Source organism: Cebus imitator, unplaced genomic scaffold, assembly GCF_001604975.1.
Source record: "Cebus imitator isolate Cc_AM_T3 unplaced genomic scaffold, Cebus_imitator-1.0 Scaffold260, whole genome shotgun sequence".
Classification (NCBI taxonomy): domain Eukaryota; kingdom Metazoa; phylum Chordata; class Mammalia; order Primates; family Cebidae; genus Cebus; species Cebus imitator.
This window is the reverse complement of record NW_016107575.1, coordinates 1,331,022-1,350,050: the sequence shown is the minus strand read 5'-3', so window position 1 is coordinate 1,350,050 and position 19,029 is coordinate 1,331,022. Positions and strand designations below refer to the sequence as shown.

The 19,029-nt window shown below is 36.8% G+C and overlaps 1 protein-coding gene and 1 long non-coding RNA gene across 3 annotated transcripts in view; one reads left to right on the top strand and one right to left on the bottom strand.

The window, feature by feature from the left end:
* LOC108283453 overlaps positions 1-19,029 on the bottom strand; it is a 150,229-nt gene that overhangs the window by 69,144 nt on the left and 62,056 nt on the right. Inside the window, exon 3 of one of the 2 annotated variants that reach the window (XR_005195627.1) lies at positions 18,476-18,631. The exons of the other annotated variant lie outside the window; for it this stretch is intronic. This is a non-coding gene — a long non-coding RNA (uncharacterized LOC108283453). Of the gene's footprint in view, positions 1-18,475; positions 18,632-19,029 lie in introns of those variants that run through there. 2 annotated transcript variants of the gene reach the window in all.
* Positions 1-19,029, top strand: part of KDM7A (lysine demethylase 7A) — an 88,960-nt gene that overhangs the window by 47,901 nt on the left and 22,030 nt on the right. Inside the window, exons 7-11 of the mRNA XM_017499795.2 lie at positions 1,389-1,551; positions 5,343-5,430; positions 6,686-6,792; positions 14,378-14,469; positions 18,380-18,469. Of these exons, the coding sequence (XP_017355284.1) occupies positions 1,389-1,551; positions 5,343-5,430; positions 6,686-6,792; positions 14,378-14,469; positions 18,380-18,469 (540 nt within the window). The remainder of the gene's footprint in view (positions 1-1,388; positions 1,552-5,342; positions 5,431-6,685; positions 6,793-14,377; positions 14,470-18,379; positions 18,470-19,029) is intronic.

The window sequence follows — 19,029 nt, the reverse complement described above, 5'->3', positions numbered from 1 at the left end:
AGTGCTGGGATTACAGGCTTGAGCCACCGCGCCCGGCCAAATGTTGTGATTTTTAAAAAAAATCTCAAGTAATGGAAGAGCCATGACTTTTAAATTTATATTAGATTTACTTTTGCCCTCGTCTTTTAAGTTGGTTTCTTTTAACCTTTTGTCTCTTTTTGATTCTTTTCTCCCTTAATTATTCTTTAATTAAGTATCCTGAATTAAATAAGAAGGAGCAAAATTACAGTAATAACTGCTTCTGGCCTTAATGTTGGGCTAGGATAGTTTGTTGGATAAGTCAGGGATGCCTTTAAAAATACCTGTTCTTGACTGGGTGCAGTGGCTCACACCTATATTCCCAGCACGTTGAGAGGTGGCCAAGGTGAGAAGATTATTTGCTCCCAAGAGTTAAAGACCAGCCTGAGCAACATAATGAGACCCTGTCTCTAAAAATAAAAATAAAAAAAATTAGCCAGGTGTGGTGGCTCATGCCTGTAGTCATAACTGCTCAAGAGGCTGAGGCAGGAGGATCACTTGAGCCCAGGAAGTTGAGGCTGCAGTGTGCTGTGACTGCATCACTGCACTCCAGCTTGGGCCACAGAGCGAGACCCTATCTCAAAAAAACAAACAAAAAAACCAATTCTTTTTAAATTATGTTCATCTTGCTTTATCTAGAGCTGCATTGTTTAAAACAGTAGTCACGAGCCATGTGTGACTAAATTTAAATAATTAAAATGGAATGTAATTAAAAATTAAGTTCCTCATTTATACTAGGCACATTTCAAGTGCTCAGTAGCCACATGTGGCTAATGACTACTGTATTGGTTAGCACAGACACAAAAAATTTCCATTATCACAGAAAGTTCTATTGGAGAGAACTGGTATTGAAACTGAGCCTTCACCTATATCAAATGCTTGTGCCTCGGCAATGTTCTGGGCTATATTTGATGCTGGGTCCTTGGGTTCCAGTTTTTTTTTTTCTTCATGAAGAAGCAAGGAGTAGTTTATTAAAGGAAGCTTATTTAAAAATAATCATTATGCTGTGGATCTTGGTAGAAAGGGCAAAGCTTGCAGAGATGACTGTGGGCCTGTCAACACATAATTACTTCTCTGCTTGACAGTGAGGGAGGTCAGTGGGATGTTTGTGGTTCTCTACCCTCCTGTCTTGCAGCTATTTCTTCAACACTACTTTATTGACTCCTCGTCAGTTGAGGAGGGGAAGCTTTAAACATAAAAATGTTTACTGAGGGCAATAGCTACTAATAAGCGATGTGAAATATGTCTTTGAACCTAAAATAGTCTGGTAATTATCTCAATTTTATCATTGTATTGGGAAATTGCATCATTGTAGGCTATTCTAAGTATCGCTTTTGCTTTTTCAAAAATAGTATGATATTTCCTTTTAGGGTGAGAAGATTTTTTATTTAATAAAGCCAACAGATGAAAATTTGGCACGTTATGAATCTTGGAGTTCATCTGTGACCCAGAGTGAGGTGTTCTTTGGGGATAAGGTGGATAAATGCTACAAATGTGTGGTAAAGCAGGGACATACCTTATTTGTTCCTACAGGTAAGGTTTTCATCTCACCCCCTACTCACCATGAATGATAGTCACATGGAGTTGGCTTTTAATTAGAACCTTTGGCTTTAACATGTTTGGAAAGTAATTTTTATGACATTTGTTAATAAATAATTCTGATCTTGGACATTTTACTTTTTGTTCCTTAGAGAATTTCTTTTATAGTTAGGACTTCTTTTGGCATTGTATTTATGTCATTTGCCTCCATTTTTATTTTTATTGAGATAAAATTCACATACCATAATATTCACCCTTCTAAAATATACAACTCAGTGGTTTTTAGTAGATTAATAAAGTTGGGCAGACATCACCACTATCTAATTCTAGAACATTTTCATTGTCTCAGAAAGAAACCCTGAACTCTTCAGCAGTCACTCCCCATTCCTGCCTCCCCTCAGCCTCTGACAGCCACGAATGTACCTTCTGTCTCTGTGGATTTGCCTCTTCTGGATTCTTTATGTAGATGGAATCATACGACATGCGGGCTTTTGCATCTGGCCTCTTTCACTTAGCATATTATTTTCTGGGCTCATCCAGGTTGTAGCCTGTATCAGTACTTCATCTTTTCATGGCCCAGTAATGTTCCATTGTAGGATATACAGGCTGAGCATCCCTAATCCAAAAGTCTAAAATCTGAAATGCTCTAAAATTTAAACCTTTTGAGCATCTGCATGATCTTCAAGAGGAAATGCTTATTGAAGCATTTTGGATTTTGGATTTTCAGATTAGGTACGTTCAGCCGGCAAGTATATAATGCAAATATTCCAAGATCAAAAAAAAAAAATCTGGAATCTGAGTACTACTGGTGCCATGCATTTTGGATAAGGGGTCCTCAACTTTACTGTATTTCGTTTATCCATTCACTAGTTGATGGACATGTGGGTTGTTTTCCCATTTTGGCTATTTGAATGGTGGTGCTTTGAATGTTTGTATACAGTTTTTAATGTGGAGGCATGTTTTCATTTCTCTTGGGTAAATATAGCTTGTAGTGGAATTGCTGCATTACATGGTTTAACTACGTTTAACTTCTTGAGGAATTGCTGAACTGTTCTCCAAATGGCACCATTTTACATTCCTGCCAGCAGTGTATTTGGGTTCCAGTTTCTCCACATCCTCACCAGTGCTGTAATTGCCTTCTATTCTAGTGGATGTAAAGTGATATTTCATGATTTTGATTTACATTTCCTTAATGAGTATGATGCTGAGCATTTTTCTTGTTGGGCATTTGTATACCCTCTTTGGAGAAATGTCTATTCAAACCCCCTTTGCTCATTTTAAAATTGGGTTATCTGTCTTTTTTAATTGTTTAATTTGTAAGCATTCTTTATATAGTCTCTATACTAGACCCATATCAGTAAATATGATTTGCAAATATTTGCTCCCATTTTGTGCGTTGTCTGCTCACTTTCTTGATAATGTTCCTTGATGCACAAAAGTTTTTAATTTTGATAGTCTGAACTGTGGTCAGCTCTCCATTGCTGTTCAAGACCAAGCCTGTAAGAATCTGGGCTGCTGTCCCTAGACAGTTAGGAGGCTAAGGATGTGTCTTGAGAGACCCTCAGAGAAAGGACTGAGTATCAGTCTTAGCTGTAGCCTCAAGTATAGGTATCAGGTCTGTCATTTTGAGATGTGAATGAATGTATAGACTGTCCAGACCAGTGGTTTTAAGAATTGTGTGCTGGTTTTGGTGACCCTAATGACTGTAGAGTTCAAGGGGATCTGTTCCCACAAGCCCCGCTTTCTCGCCTTGCCTCTGGTATATAATATTAAATGTGTGTTGAATAAATGAAGAAGTACCTTAGAACTACCAGAATATTTGCCAAGAGAAGTATCATATTTTCATTGTGAGTGGGTTAATTCACATTGTGACTGCCCCTCCCTTAAATCTTCGTACTTCTCGCTTTTATAATAAGTATTTTGTTGTACCCTCTTCAAAATAATAAATTGACATTCATAGAATAATTTTTTAAATAGATTTAATGTCCTAACTATAATATAAAGAGGAAATAAAAAGGTAATTTAAAATGAAATACTATTTCAGTATGTGCCTGCCTAGGCACAGCAGCATTAGAGAACAGAATGAAATGGTAATTGCATAAGGAACTCAATCTAGGTGTGTCTCCGTGGTAGCACAAATTCTATCAGTAGCACTGGTGTAGGTACTGATACTTCCCGGAGGGTCAGAATCACCTGGAGGTCTGGTTACAACACAGATTACTGGACCTCATGGCCAAGGTTTGGATTCTGTGGATCTGGAGTGGGCCTGAGAATGTGGATTTCTAACAAGTTATTGGCTGATGCAAGTGCTGCTGGGATGGGGACTATATTTGGAGAACCACTGCTGTATGCAATGTGATTTTTTTTTACCCAAGGTAATTAGCAACTGACAAGCTTCCAAACAAACTACAGTACAGTTTTCGTATTTCTGGAAATTGCGCCAAGACCATGAAAATATACCGTGTGTGCGTGCGTGTGTGTGTGTGTGTGTGTGTGTATGTATATACATACACACACACACACATATATAGAGTTCTAATTTCTAGGCTCAGATAGTTAATAGGACAGGCTTTGTACCTATATGAATGCTCAGGAAAAGCTGACAGTCCTGAGTAATGCAGGACAATTTCATTTTGTGTGGAACACTCTCCTGTGTTGCACTCCTGGCTCCCACTCACAGATTGCCAGTAGTGCTCCCAGATCATTGTGACAATCAGAAAAGCCCCTAAATGTTCCAAAACATCCTGAACGGGCAGTACTGCTGCTTTTGAGAGCCACTGATGTGTAGGATTTGTAGTTGGCACAGACTTCTAATTTGTGGTTTCAAGGTCAAGCTCAAGGCTTTGTGCTTTTGAGCACAGAAATGGGCACACTTGAAAGTGAGTCCTTTGAGGGTTTTTTTGTTATTGTGTTACAGTACAGTGAGGGGTCAAAAGATGAAAAATATAAAGAAAATGGGATTTGTATATTTTAAAAGCTAATTTGCATACAAATATGTGAGTATATATTTCTGGTGAAGTCTTCAAGTCTCTCAACATTTTTTTCAATAGTTAGGTGTCATGTCTTAGAAATGATTATCACTTTGTAAACATTTTTATGGGAATACAGATTATCATTTTTATCAGTAACGCCTATATTTACAGGACCATAACGCTTCATAATTAAATGCGGGTAATGTACCTTTTCCTTCTTACAGCGTCAGGTCTCAGATTGAATCCTGTGGTCCTCCTCTGCTTAGCCCTTTCAGGACGTAATTTCAGGACGACACTAGGGATGTGGAGTGTGCCACCAGTCCTAGTGTTCTCTAATGGAAAATGTGCTTTTCTAATTCAAACGAGGTTTGGCTGGTCTCATAGTAAAATCTTGAATATAAAGTTGGGTTGTGTTTTTAAACTGGAAAACAAAAACAGGCTGGGCACAGTGGTTCATGCCTTAATTCCAGCACTTTGGGAGGCCAAGGTGAGAGGTTCACTTGAGGCCAGGAGTTTGAGACCAGCCTAGGCAACAAAGGGAGACCCCATCTCTATTTTTAAAAACAAAAAGACAAATACGGTAACAACTGCAAGAAAGCTTCAGCTTATTTCTCAAACTCAGCACAGAGCCTAGCATATAATGGGCATTTAATAAATAATTAAATTAATCTATAGCTTGTAATAAACATTAATTTCTCTAGTACTGGAATATGAAATAAACAGATTGATATTTTGAGTTACTTCACAGGTAGATATATTTGTTTGGTTTACATATTGAAAAATCACTGCTTTTTATCTTTTTAACCGTTTCAGGGTGGATTCATGCTGTGCTCACTTCTCAGGACTGTATGGCTTTTGGGGGGAACTTCCTGCACAACCTTAACATTGGCATGCAGCTCAGGTTTGTGTCATCTGCATTTAAATAACCTTTTGTCCTTTTTAAAAATAGGATACTCTTTTTTTTAACTTAAAAAAGTGATAGCATATTTTATTTGAGATTCCATGGAAATAGTACCTGAGATATTATTAGGAATAGGAGCTTTTAATAACAGTAGTATATTAAAATTTTGCCAGGAGGATACTTTGCATTTCAAATCTAAAACAACAAAAAAGGAACTTATTCAGGTAACATCCCAAATTTCAAAATTTTATGAAAATGTATGTCTTCTCCTTTGGCTATTCTTGCAGTGAGGGAAATGAACATAATCTGGTCAGACTCAGATGTGACATATGGTGCTAAAAAAAAATAAAAGCAACCCTAAGTCAGGACTGCTATCAAAACACCTGCTTTAATTTTGCTGCAGGTAAAGGATTAATAGCTCTTTCCTCTCTTTTTGAGAATTTGATCTTTGTATAACTCACTTCCCTTGGTAGTCTAATGAGTGTAGACTTTTACTAGGTAACAATGCTTATGGTAAAAATGATTCTTGATTGATAAACTGCATCAGGACTGGGAGAACTAGAAATACCTAATACCTAGTAAGAAGTGATATCTTTGGATTTGCCTGAATGTGGTAACTCTTGTAACTTGGCATACTCATAGAGATCCCTAGAAGCTATGCATCTTTGCGTGGAGTTATCACAGGAGATGGTGGCTCTTACAGGGCATAAGCCTTTAAGCAGCCGCCACACCTACCAAGTGTGGATCTTGTCTCTTTGTATCTGAGCTGTCCCTGAGGGAGGGATGGCTCCTGCTATTTGTGCCAAATGTGGTCTTGAGCTGGAATGCTTAGTTGAGCCTAAAGAAAACTTTTGGGTGAGTATTGCACTGTTGTCTTACACATGGAGCTGTTTTCTAAGACACATACTTTTATTTATTATAGTAGAACCTTTGTAAAAATCTCTTTTGTTAAAACTAGGATACAAATCCCAAGGTATGATCTTGATCTTCTGTGAAGTTCAATACAATTTTTTAGTATACTGTCAAATTATAGTTAGAACCTTTCAATACAATTTTTTAGTATACCGTCAAATTATAGTTAGAACCTGGATAAGATCACAATTCAGTCTTGTCCAAATGTGATGTTGCTAAGCAATGTAAAACACTTCACTGGTCTTATATATCATGACCTGCTTATTTTATTTTCAGGTTGGTTACTTTTATTTAACTTTGAAATGCTAATATTAATATTAAATATTTCTTCAAATTCATTTAGGTGTTATGAGATGGAGAAAAGGCTAAAAACACCAGATCTTTTCAAATTCCCTTTCTTTGAAGCCATATGTTGGTTCGTAGCCAAAAACTTGCTGGAAACCCTGAAAGGTAAGTAACAATTTGCATATTTTTATATGATATGATGCATATTGTTTGTAAATTCACTCATAGCCACCTGACAGAAAGTGTCCCTTTTATAGTAGAGTATGGATGTCTCTCCTATTTTGTTTTTTAAATACATGGTTTCCCCCATTCAGGAACCTTTTCAGCAAGTTAGAGTCTCTAGTCTATAACCTGACAATCCATGTTCTTAAAATTAGTTATAAAATGCTTGGATCAGAACAACGTAAGTAACATTAGAAATGTTCATTCCATCTAGTACTCTAGAAGCCTGCAGACATTATCAAGCATGTGACAGTGCCTGACTCTTAAAAACGCAGTTTATGTCAAGAGACTTACCTAATACACGTTCCTAAAATTTGCTTTTAAAAAAGCAAACTAGGCTGGGCACGCTGGCTCACGCCAATAATCCCAGCACTTTGGGAGGCTGAGGCAGCCAGATCACCTGAGATCAGGAGTTCGAGACCAACCTGGCCAACATGATGAAACCCCGTCTCTACTAAAAATACAAAAAAATTAGCTGGGTGTGGTGGCGTGTGCCCGTAGTCCCAGCTACGTGGGAGGCTGAGGCAGGAGAATTGCTTGAACCCGGGAGGCAGAGGTTGCAGTGAGCCCAGGTTGTGCCACTGCACTCCAGCCTGGTGCCTGGTGACTGAGTGAGACTCTGTCTCAAAAAAACAAAAACAAAACCAAGAAAGTAGCCAGGCATGTGTGCCTGTAATCCCAGCTGCTTGGGAGGCTGAGGTAGGGAGAATCACTTGAACCCGAGAGGCAGAGGTTGCAGCCAAGGTCATGCCATTGCACTCTAGCCTGGACGACAGAGCAAGACTCTGTCTCAAAAACACAAAAAAGAAAAACAAGCAAACCAGAGGGAATAATTTTCACGTCCTGAGAGAATCAGGTAATGTCTGTGCTATCACCATTATGAACACTATGCTGGCTAGTATTTAAGTCACCCATTAGCATACAGACCAACTGAAATGATTCTGTAGTTGAAGAAAAAAACCTTTTTTGAACACATCTTTATATTTGAACTTAAAAACTACATTTTTAAAAGATAGAATTTTGATGTTTTAATATTTCAATTTAATCTTTGAACAGTCAAGTTGGAGACTGATGTCACTTGCTTCTATTGTCTGCTTCTCATGCTCATGTGCTAGTGAGAATAGTTTGTCTGCTTTTTTAGTCAGTTTGCAAATAGTGCTACTATTATAATTTGCAATTCTCAGAATAGACATAAACAGATTAGACAGTAAAGTTCATTCCGAACATTTGCTTCTTTTTCCATTTTAAAGTTAAACAAGAAGAAAAGGTAAAATGAAAAGAAATAACCAAAACTTTACTTCCCAAGATAGGATGTACAGAACTAAAATGATAAAACTCATATAACAATGTACCCTAAACCCCCCACCTTACAGCACAGTGCAGAGATGTCCTGGCAGTGCTTCTGGTGTATGGGATGGAGGTAGAAGCCCATGCGTGAGAAGGGACAGGTCCTTTCTTCACAAGACCAGTCTCTGCTCCAGAAATGAATCCTTATCATGAATCCCTGACACATTCAGTGATCCCAGATATTTTTCTTGGCTGTAAGAATGTTACAGTGGACTGCAGAGTTGCCATACATAGTTTTCATTAAAATACTGGACAATAGAGTTTATAGTCTCCTATTTAAGTGCAAGCCTAGACAGACAGGAACACTTTTAAATACTTTTAAAAACACTCATAAATTTCCTCATTTTGTGGAAATAAATCCCAACTATTGAACCTTCTGGTTAAGAGGCTGGCAATTTTATACTTGGTTCAGGGTGCTTTCTCCCCTCTTTTCTTTCTGTCCCAAGACTCCCAAGTTCCTGACACACACACACACACACACACACACGCACACACACACACACACACGCACACGCACGCCTGTACCCCTGGGGTTATCCACAGTGATCTTTTTTTCCACTAATGTCTAAGAGAGGCTCATCCTTTAACTTTCTATACTTGGTTCAGGGTGCTTTGTCCCCTCTTTTCTTTCTGTCCCAAGACTCCAAGTTCCTGACACACACACAAACGCGCGCGCGCCTGTACCCCTGGGGTTATGCACAGTGATCTTTTTTTCCACTAATGTCTAAGAGAGGCTCATCCTTTAACTTTTTAAAACTAATTTAAAACTTTTTAAAACAAATTAAGAGTTTTATCTGAAAGACAAAATCTTGACATTGCTCATGAAGCCACAGGAGCAATACTTCATCTTAGAACTGTTTAGTCTTTGTGTTAGGCTGTCGTAAGTCCAGAAACATTGAGGTCTGATGGAAGGCTTTACTCTATACATTAAAGACTTTTTTTTAAAGGATTATTAGAAAAGGGTATTTGTAGGTTGTTATGTTTCATTTCATTATCCAGATTAGTATAGAATCCCTGGCAATCAGTGATTCAATCCAGTCTCATCAAGGCAAAACCCAAATGATTATTATAGCAATTGGCATTGTTTTAAGCATTCATCCTTGAAACAGGAATGGTGGTCTTGTGACCCCAAATTATGTTGTTCTGTCATCCCTAACCTTTTTACTTTACATTGAGGTCTATTGTTTGCCAACTCTCAGATTGTTCTAAGGCTTATATCGTGGGTTAAATGAGGTTGAATCACCTGAAACTCTTTACTGTGTTTGATGTCAGTAATAGTAAAACAATGAACCAGTTTGGATTTGTGTAAGGAAATTCGCCACTGTGCAGAATCGAAATCCTTTGTTTCAACCTAGCTGAGTTTTGGACCACATCTAATAGATTTTTTTTTTGGTTTTAGATTATCACAATTTGATTAAAAAACTCAAGGCATTTGTGTTTATATATACTTTACCATCATAAACTATGTTATTAAAATAGTTGCTTATATAGCTCACACACATGCACTTCATACACACGCACACACACACACACTGTTTTAAGAATAAAGCTGTTATTACTCAGGTAAAAAGTACCCAAATTAAGCAAAAACAGCCTTGCCAACACCTTAGAAATGCTCTGTTATCTTTCTTATTACACCTTTCTGCGTCCTTTCTAGACATAATCGTTATCCTGACTTTTGTTATAATCCTTTTCTTCAGTTTTATCACCTGTGTTATAAACTAAAATAATTTTCTCCATTTGCACACTTCATATGAATAAATTACTGGTATTCTCTTGTAACCTTTTGCTCAGCATTGTTTGTGAGATTCATTCATGTTTTTGTGTGTGGCTGTCGTTTTCATTGCTATTCTGTTGTATGAATATACTATGAATAGATACATAGATACACACACACACACACACACACACACAGATTCTGCAGTTCGACATTCTGGAGTTATTTTTGGGTTTTGGCAATTATGGAAAATGTTGCTAAGAAGTTCTCGTCTTTGTCACCTAGTGCAAGAATTACTCCAGAAAACAGGCCCAATTGCCAGGTCATAGACAGAATTTAGTAGTTGTTGCCAAATTGTTTCCAATTTTCATTTCCATGGCAGGGCATGAGAGTTCACAAAGCTTTGTGCTCTGGCCAGTACTTGATATTGTTAGGTTATAATTTTTGCAAACCTTATGCATATGAAGCAGTATTCTTTGTGCTTTTAATGTGCATTTCCCTTATTATTAATGGAATGGGGTATTTTTTTCATACGTGTATAGGTTTTTTTGGATTTTCTCTTTACTGAAAGACAAAATTTCTTTAACAGTTTTCTTTTTTTTTTTCAACGTTTATGGTTAGTGCTTTCTGTGCCTTATTTAAGGGGTTCTTTTCTTATCCCAGGGTCTTGCAGATATCCTTGTTTTCTAAAAGCTTTTACTGTTGTTTGTGTGTGTGAGTGTGTGTGTGGGTGGTGGGAGTGTATTTTCACTTGCTTTTATATACATATCCTCTTGTCCCAGCACCATATTTTGAGTAATCCATTCTTTTTCTGTTCTTCATAAACACCACAACTCTCCTTTATCTTGTGTTGACATCTGTGCAGGTCCTGTGGTATATACACACATACTCACCCACCCTCCTGTTCCAGTGGGCTAGCAGTCTGTCTCTCCACCAAGCACACTATCTTATTAACCTTTTGATAAGAATTGATATCTGGTAGGTCCTCCTCCTTCAAGTATGTCTTGGTTTTTCTTTTCCCTTTCATTTTTATATAAATTTTTGAGTTACTCATTACAAGCTGACACCACTCTTCCAAAAGCAAGCAAACAAGTATTGTGGAGATTTTTACTTTGAACATGTTAACTCTAGAAATCAATTTGGGCAAAATTTGATGTCAATAAATACTGAATTTTATAAAAATGACATGGAACATCTCTCTTTATTTAGATCTTTAATGTCTTTTGGCATTTCTTTTTTGGTAAAAATTTTACATATGTATCTCTTGCTAGATTTACTCCATCTACTTTTTAGTACTATTATAAAAACATATTAGTCTGTTCTTGCATTGCTATAAAGAAATATCTGAGACTGGGTAATTTATTAAAAAAAGAGGTTCAATTGGCTCAGGGTTCCTCAGGCTCTACAGGAAGCATGATGCTAGCATCTGCTCAGCTTCTGGGGAGCCCTCAGGAGACATAACCATGGTGGAAGGCAAAGGGGGAGCAGGAGCAAGTTAGGGTGAAGGGAGAGATGCTACACATTTTAAAACAACCAGACCTCATAAGAACTTACTTGTCACGAGAACAGCACCAAGAGGATGGTGCAAAACCATTCGTGAAGGATCCAGCTTCATGATCAAACCACCTCCCACCAGGCCCCACTTCCAATAATTGGGGATTAAAACTGAACATGAGATTTGTGTGGGGACACAGATCCAAACCATATAAATCATTCCTAAGTATTTATATATATATGGTTGAACTCACATGAAATTTGTTTTTGTACTTCAAAAATAGTCAAATATTAGCAATTTCATATGTTTCAACTTACCATGTGATTCTGGAATACAGAAGCAGTTAATTTTTATACTTATTTTAGCAACCTTCTTAAAAATGATTATTTGACCGGGCACAGTGGCTTATGTCTGTAATCCCAGCACTTTGGGAAGCTAAGGCAGGCGGATGACCTAAGGGACCAGCCTGGCCAATATGGTGAAACCCCACCTCTACTAAAAAAAATACAGAAAAATTAGCCAGACATGGTGGTGCATGCCTGTAATTCCAGCTACTCAGGAGGCTGAGGCAGGGGAGTTGCTTGAACCCTGGAGGCAGAGGTTGCAGTGAGCCAAAATAGCACGACTACACTCCAACCTGGGCAACAGAACGAGACTCCATCTCAAAAATAAAACAAACAAAAAATATTATTTAATCATCTGAGGCTTTTTTTGGATTCTCTAATACACAGTCATATACAGCCTCAGCAAATAATGAGTTTTGTTCCTTCTTTTCTAATATTTTTATCTTTTTTTTTTTCATTGCTTTACCAAGTTGTCTAGGACCTCCAGGGAAATAGTGAATAGAAATGGCAAAGGTGGGCAGCTGTATCTTTGTTTCAAGTCTCAGAAGGAAAGCTTTCAATCTTTTGCCATTATTACCTTTGTTGTAGGCTTTTTGTTGATAACCTTTATCAGGTTTAGGAAGTCCTTGTCTATTCTAAGTTAGCTAAAAGGTTGTTTTTTTCCTTTCTTTTTAAAAATGTAGTTTAATTTTATGAAAAGCTTTGCCTGCATATATGAAAAGTCATTTCTTCTTTAACCTTTTAATTTAGCAGTTATATTAATTGATTTTCTAATATTAACCCAATTTATAATTTTTATATACCACTAGGTTAAGTATATTGTTTATATTCTATATGTTTATATTTTATATATTCTATATATTTGCATATTACATAGACTGTGTGCATTTTGGCACATGAGTGAAATTTGTTTTTCAATGCTGTCCTTGTTAGATTTTGATATGAAAGTTATGCTAGCCTCAGACAAAATGTTGAGATTGTTCTTTCTGTTTCTGATCTCCAGAGAAGTGTGTGTACCATTGGAATGATTTCTTTCTTGAATGACAGTAGAACTCACTGATGATCTGGATCTATGGTTTTCTTTGTGGGAAGATTTTTGACTGCTAAGTCAGTGTCTTTAGTGATTAAAGGACTAGAAAGCTTTACTGACTAATTATTGAGTTCATTTGTATAAATATTTTCTTAAAATGTATCTAGAAATTACATCTAAAATTTGACATTTGTTGGCATAAAGTTCTTTTTCAAAAATTATTTTTTCTTTTATTTTTATTACTGGATTGGTGCAAAAGTAATAAAGTTCTTCATGTTACCTTCTTACCTACTGAATATCTGTGGCATTTGTAATGACATTATTTCTATTCACCATACCTGGATATTTGTGCTTATTTTCTCTTTATATTAATTTTGTTACTTTTTTTAAGACCCTGTTTGAGGCCCTGTTTACTGTTTTGTTAATTTATGATTATTATTTTTATCAGGTTTTTTTGGTATTAAAACTTTTATGTGGGTCTTCAGCTCATTAATTTTTAGCCTTCTTGTCTAACATAAGTATTTAAAGCTATATGTTTCTCTGCATGTATAGTATATAACACATTTTGATATGTTTTTATTATTGTTTAACCAACATATTATCTGATTTCCAATGTTTTTCTTTGACCCATATGTTAGCAGTCTATTTCTTAATGTCTGCATTCTTAATTTCTAAACATATAGGCTTTCTTTAGCTTACCTGCATTATGAACATATATATGATTTAGGTCTTGGACTTTGATGAGACTTGTTTATGGTTCTGGAAAATGGATGAATTTTCTAAGTGTTCTGTGTGTGTTTGAAAAGAATGTGTATTCTGCAGTTGCTGGGTACAATATTCTATTTATGGCCATTTAATCAAGTTTTATATTGTTCAAATTGAATATATGTCTACTGATTTTTTTTTAGTTCATTTCCTCTATCTCTTACCAAGAGAAATATTTGAAAATCTTCCACTGTGATTGTGGAGTTGTTTATTTCTCCATGTAGTTCTGTCTAGTTACTGCTTTCTATATTTTCATACTGTGTTATTGAGCACAAATTCTAAATGGTTATATATGTCATTCTGGTGAACTGAATCCTTGGTCATTATGAAATAACGCTTTATATTAATGACAGTTACACCACCTTTCTTTTGGAAGCTTGGTATCTTTTTCCCATCTTTTTATTTGAAACTTTCCTATTTTTTTAAATATGGTATGTATGAATATTTAGCTTATTTTAAAATCTGGCCAGATACAGTGGCTCACGCCTGTAATTCTAGCTCTTTGGGAGGCCAAGGCTGGAGGACTGCTTGAAGCCAGGAGTTTGAGACCAGCCTGGGCAACATACTGAGACCCCATCTCTACACAAAAAATTAAATCCAATGAAATGGACTTTCTTTTAACTGGAGTATTTAATAAATTACATTTAATGTAATTCTCTTTCTTTTGTCTTTTTGAATTGATCATTTCATATTTCACTTTTTAATCTTTTTATTAATTTGGAAGTTTTGTAGTTTTATATTTGGTGGTTACTCAAAATCTGAAGTTAATCCCTTTAACTTTAGAACATTTTAACGTTTTTTTTTTCCCACCCCCATTTCCATTCCTACAGAACTGAGAGAAGATGGTTTCCAGCCTCAAACTTACCTAGTACAGGGAGTGAAAGCACTGCATACTGCTTTAAAATTATGGATGAAAAAAGAAGTAAGTTGTTTTAATAGTGAAATCACTGTGTTTTATGTGGCAAGGTTAGGAAAACAGAGTCCTTGGGCTATTTTGGCAGCACTTGTGAGTGCCAGTAGTACAGGGAATAGAAATCATGCTTTATGGCCAGGCGATGGCTCACGCCTTTAATCCTAGCACTTTGGGAGGCCGAGGCAGGTGGATCACCTGAGGTCAGGAGTTTGGAACCAGCCTGACTAACATGGTAAAACCCTACCTCTACTAAAAACATAAACATTAACCAGGCATACTGGCAGGTGCCTGTAATCCCAGCTACTCGGGAGGCTGAGGCAGGAGAATTGTTTTAACCCGGGAGGTGGAGGTTGCAGTGAGCTAAGATCATGCCATTGCACTTCAGCCTGGGTGACAGAGCAAGACTCAGTTCTCAAAAAGAAATCATGCTGTATATAAACCTGCATTTTATTATGCAGTATATACAAATGTACTGGTTTCTGAGAATATAGTATTTAGGTATTTCTTTAATCTTTGATCTGGAAAAGAAAGTAATTCAAGTATATTTACGAAATTGACTAAGAAATGAACATAGATATAGAATAATAAAAAATAACATTGAAGCCTTATAATGTGCTGAAAGCACTGTGCTTAGTCTATATACACATGATCTCACTTAATCCGCAAAGCCAACTGTATGAGGTCTGTGTGCTATTGGTACCACCATTTTACATAAGGGAAAGCTGAGGTTCAAAGAGTTAAATAACTTGCCCAAGAGAACTGGTAAAGCTAGGACTTAAAACTTAGATCTGTGGGATTTTAAAGCCTATACTCCTTACCACTCTGCTGGATTTATTTAAAAACTAAGGAAAGGAGAGTCCAAATTTCAAGCACGAGCTTTCTATTTTCACTAAAATATGAGCTAGTTGTTTGCATTTGAATCCCACCACCTCCAGATTTCCATTTGGAGTTAGTGTTTCCTTCCCTTATGCTTCCATGCTGTATTTCTAATGCCTCTGGGCTTAAAACAGATGTTTATAAGGTAATATATCTGTGTTTCCTTCAGCTGGGTCTGTGAGCTCTTGAACAGGGACTGTCTTTCTCATCTTTATTATAACTCCATGGACTTTTGCACATAATGCTTTAATAAGTGATACATATATATGTGAGCTGATGAAAATACATGTCCATATTAATTTCTTCTATTTTTTTTTAGAGTCTTGATCTGTTGCTCAGTCTGGACTGCAATGGTGTGATCTTGGCTCACTGCAACTTCCACCTCCCAGGTTCAATCAGTTCTTCTGCCTTAGCCTCCCAAGTAGCTGTATACGTGCACGGCACCACGCCCAGCTAATTTTTGTATTTTTTGATAGAGATGAGGTTTTGCCATGATGGCCAGGCTGGTCTTGAGCTCCTGATCTCAGGTGATACACCCAAGTTGGCCTCCCAAAGTGCTGGGATTTCAGTCATGAGCTACTGTACCTGGCTGCATCCATATTAATTTATTGAATGTCCCTTGACATAAAAATCTTGCTTTTAGGTCAGGCATGGTGGCTCACGCCTGTAATTCCAGCACTTTTAGAGGCCAAGGCAGGCGGATCATGAGGTCAGTAGTTTGAGACCAGCCTGGCCAATATAGTGAAACCCCATCTTTACTAAAAATACAAAAAATTAGCCAGGCGTGGTGGGCCACGCCTGTAGTCCCAGCTACCCAGGAGGCTTAGGCAGGAGAATCACTTGAATCTGGGAGGCAGAGGTTGCAGTGAGCCGAGATTGCACTACTGCACTCTAGACTGGGCAACAGAGCGAGACTCCATCTCAAGAAAAAAAACAAAACCTTGCTTTTAAGAAATACTGGGAGACAGTAATTAATAGGTTACCGTACCAATGATTTTATACTCTGTCTTCACTTTATTATCATTGCTACATATCTGCTAGAGCACAACACTATGGAAGCAGTCAGGAAAATAAAAATATGTCCTCCACTGTGAAAGACCTTATTGTCTAGGTGACAACGAAAGCCATAAGCAAATTTAAAACTGTTCAACAAGGTAATAACAAAATAAAGCATATGTTGCCAAAACTGTATAATTTCCTACTGAAGGCTTTAGACATGTGGTTCTCAAATTCGTGACTTTATCAGAATTGCCTTTAGAGCTTTTTTTGTTTGTTTTTTGTTTTTTTTTTGAGACAGAATCTTGCTGTATTGCCCAGGCTGGCGTGTAGCTGAATCTCAGTTCACTGCAACCTCTGCCTTGCAGCTTCAAGCGTTTCTCCTACCTCAGTCTCCTGAGTAATTGGGATTACAGGTGTGCACCAGCATGCCTGGCTGATATTTGTTATTTTTAGTAGAGACGGGGTTTCTCCATGTTGGCCAGGTTGGTCTTGAACTCCTGTCCTCAGGTGATCCACCCACCTCGGCCTCCCAAAGTGCTAAGATTACAGGCATGACCCACCGCGCCCAGCCTAGAGCTTTTTATAAAAATAAAACCCCTGGATCTTCCTCTAAGGATTCTATTTAATAGATTTGGGGTTAGGATCTGAACCTCTATTTTTAACAAACTTCTTAGGTGATTTTGATGCATAGTAAAATTAGTTATCAATAATAAATTCTGTTAATACATGCGCAGTACATTTTAACAAATATATTTACATTACCTATCTTATTAAATTTGTTTTAAGATGCGAATCAGCTCAGCATAGTGATTAAGAGCATGGATTCTGGAGTAGATGTTTGGAATCAAAGCTCAGCTTTGCTACTAATAAACTAGCTTCATGACTTTGGGCAAATCACCTGACTTCTGTGCCTCAGTTCTGTCGATTGTAAAATGGGAATAATAGTAGTATCCATGTCATAGTGGTAATTAAAGGTTTAAATGACTTAATGCTTGTAATGTACTTAATAGTATCAGAGCACAGCATTAGAAGATTATATTACTTTTGTTTTAATTTGTTTTAACAAATGATGCTAAAACCAAATAGAAGATATAAAGCAGAAGCAGAAACTATGTTGAGAGTGTCTAAAAAACCAAATTATTCTTAGATCTAGAGATTAAAATTAGAAAATAGACATAATAATGGCATTAGTTTGCAATTCAGTAGATATGGTAACCCACCAATTCCACTTTCCCTTTTTTTTTTTTTTTGTTTTTTGAGATGGAGTATTGCTCTGTCACCCAGGGTGGAGTGCAATAGCGAGATCTTGGCTCACTGCAGCCTCTGCCTCCTGGGTTCAAACAATTCTCCTGTCTCAGCCTCACCAATAGCTAGGATTATAGGTGTGTACCACTATGCCCGACTAATTTTTATATTTTTAGTAGAGACAGGTTTCACCATCTCTACTACTGGCCAGCAGGCTGGTCTCCAACTCCTGACCTCAGGTGATTCACCCACATCAGCCTCCAAAGGGCTGGGATTATAGGCATGAGTCACCGTGCCCAGCCTTCCCCTTTCCCGTTGATGGGCTCTTTTTTCTGTTTTATGTTTGACTATTAAAAGAAAAAAGAAAACTACAAAGATTTATTCAAATTAGATTTTGTAAGAGAAACTAGGATTACGTTAATGCCTGTGTTCTCCTTAAAAATCCTTATGCATTATGAATTAAATGTTAAGCTTAATTTGTTACTTTACCAATAAGTAGTAGTAGTTAGAATTACAGTAGGCTTTGAGGAGTAGAGTACAAGGTTACTACTCAATATAAAGCACAATTCACTGTGAGACAAGTCTGTTTTTAACACAATCTAAGAGGATTTTATATATTAATGAGAATCTCCTTAGAAGGCATTACACCAGCTACATAAACTCTGAACCCTGGCTTACTAGTGTTTGAAAATGATGTCTATAAAGTCAAGAGAATCCAAAAATTGGTTTAGTAAATTTGTTTTTACATATTAAAGTGTAAGTAACTTTGGTTTTCTTATTTTTGTTAATCCAAATACAGCTTGTATCTGAACATGCCTTTGAAATTCCAGACAACGTTAGACCTGGACACCTTATTAAAGAACTTTCTAAAGTAATTCGAGCAATAGAGGTAAGAGCAGAAACTATCATGTAAATTCTTGATTACTACCTGCTTCGAGAAGCAAATGAATCTATTCTCACCCTACAAATATCTGAAAACCCATACATACCTAGAAGAAATATAATGAGCAGAGTCTTTGGAGGTTTCTCAGGTTTTCAGGCTTCTAAAGTCCTAGAGAGAAATTTATAATATTGTATTCTGATTAAGGAAACAGTTTATCAGGTTGCTTTAGTATACTTAAAAAAAATAAAAAATACGGAGAATAAACAGTAGACTTTCAGATCTAGTTAATTTCAGCTACCCAGAGATGAATACATATTTAAGTAATTAGAACAAGAGAAGAAATGTAAGGTGAGTCAAGCTAGGGAAGCTGGGGTGGAGAGAGGGATGATAGTGAAATGGGGCAAGGAGATGGTTTGGTAAATGCCCTTTCATAAAAGTTCATAAAATCTAATTAGGTATTTTAATTTTTTAATTAAGAGCTATTCTCAGTGTTTAAGAAAGAGTGTTTTAAAGTAATTATTCAAGAACGTGGTTCTGTTAGTGTCTAACTTAAATTGAGAGGAAAT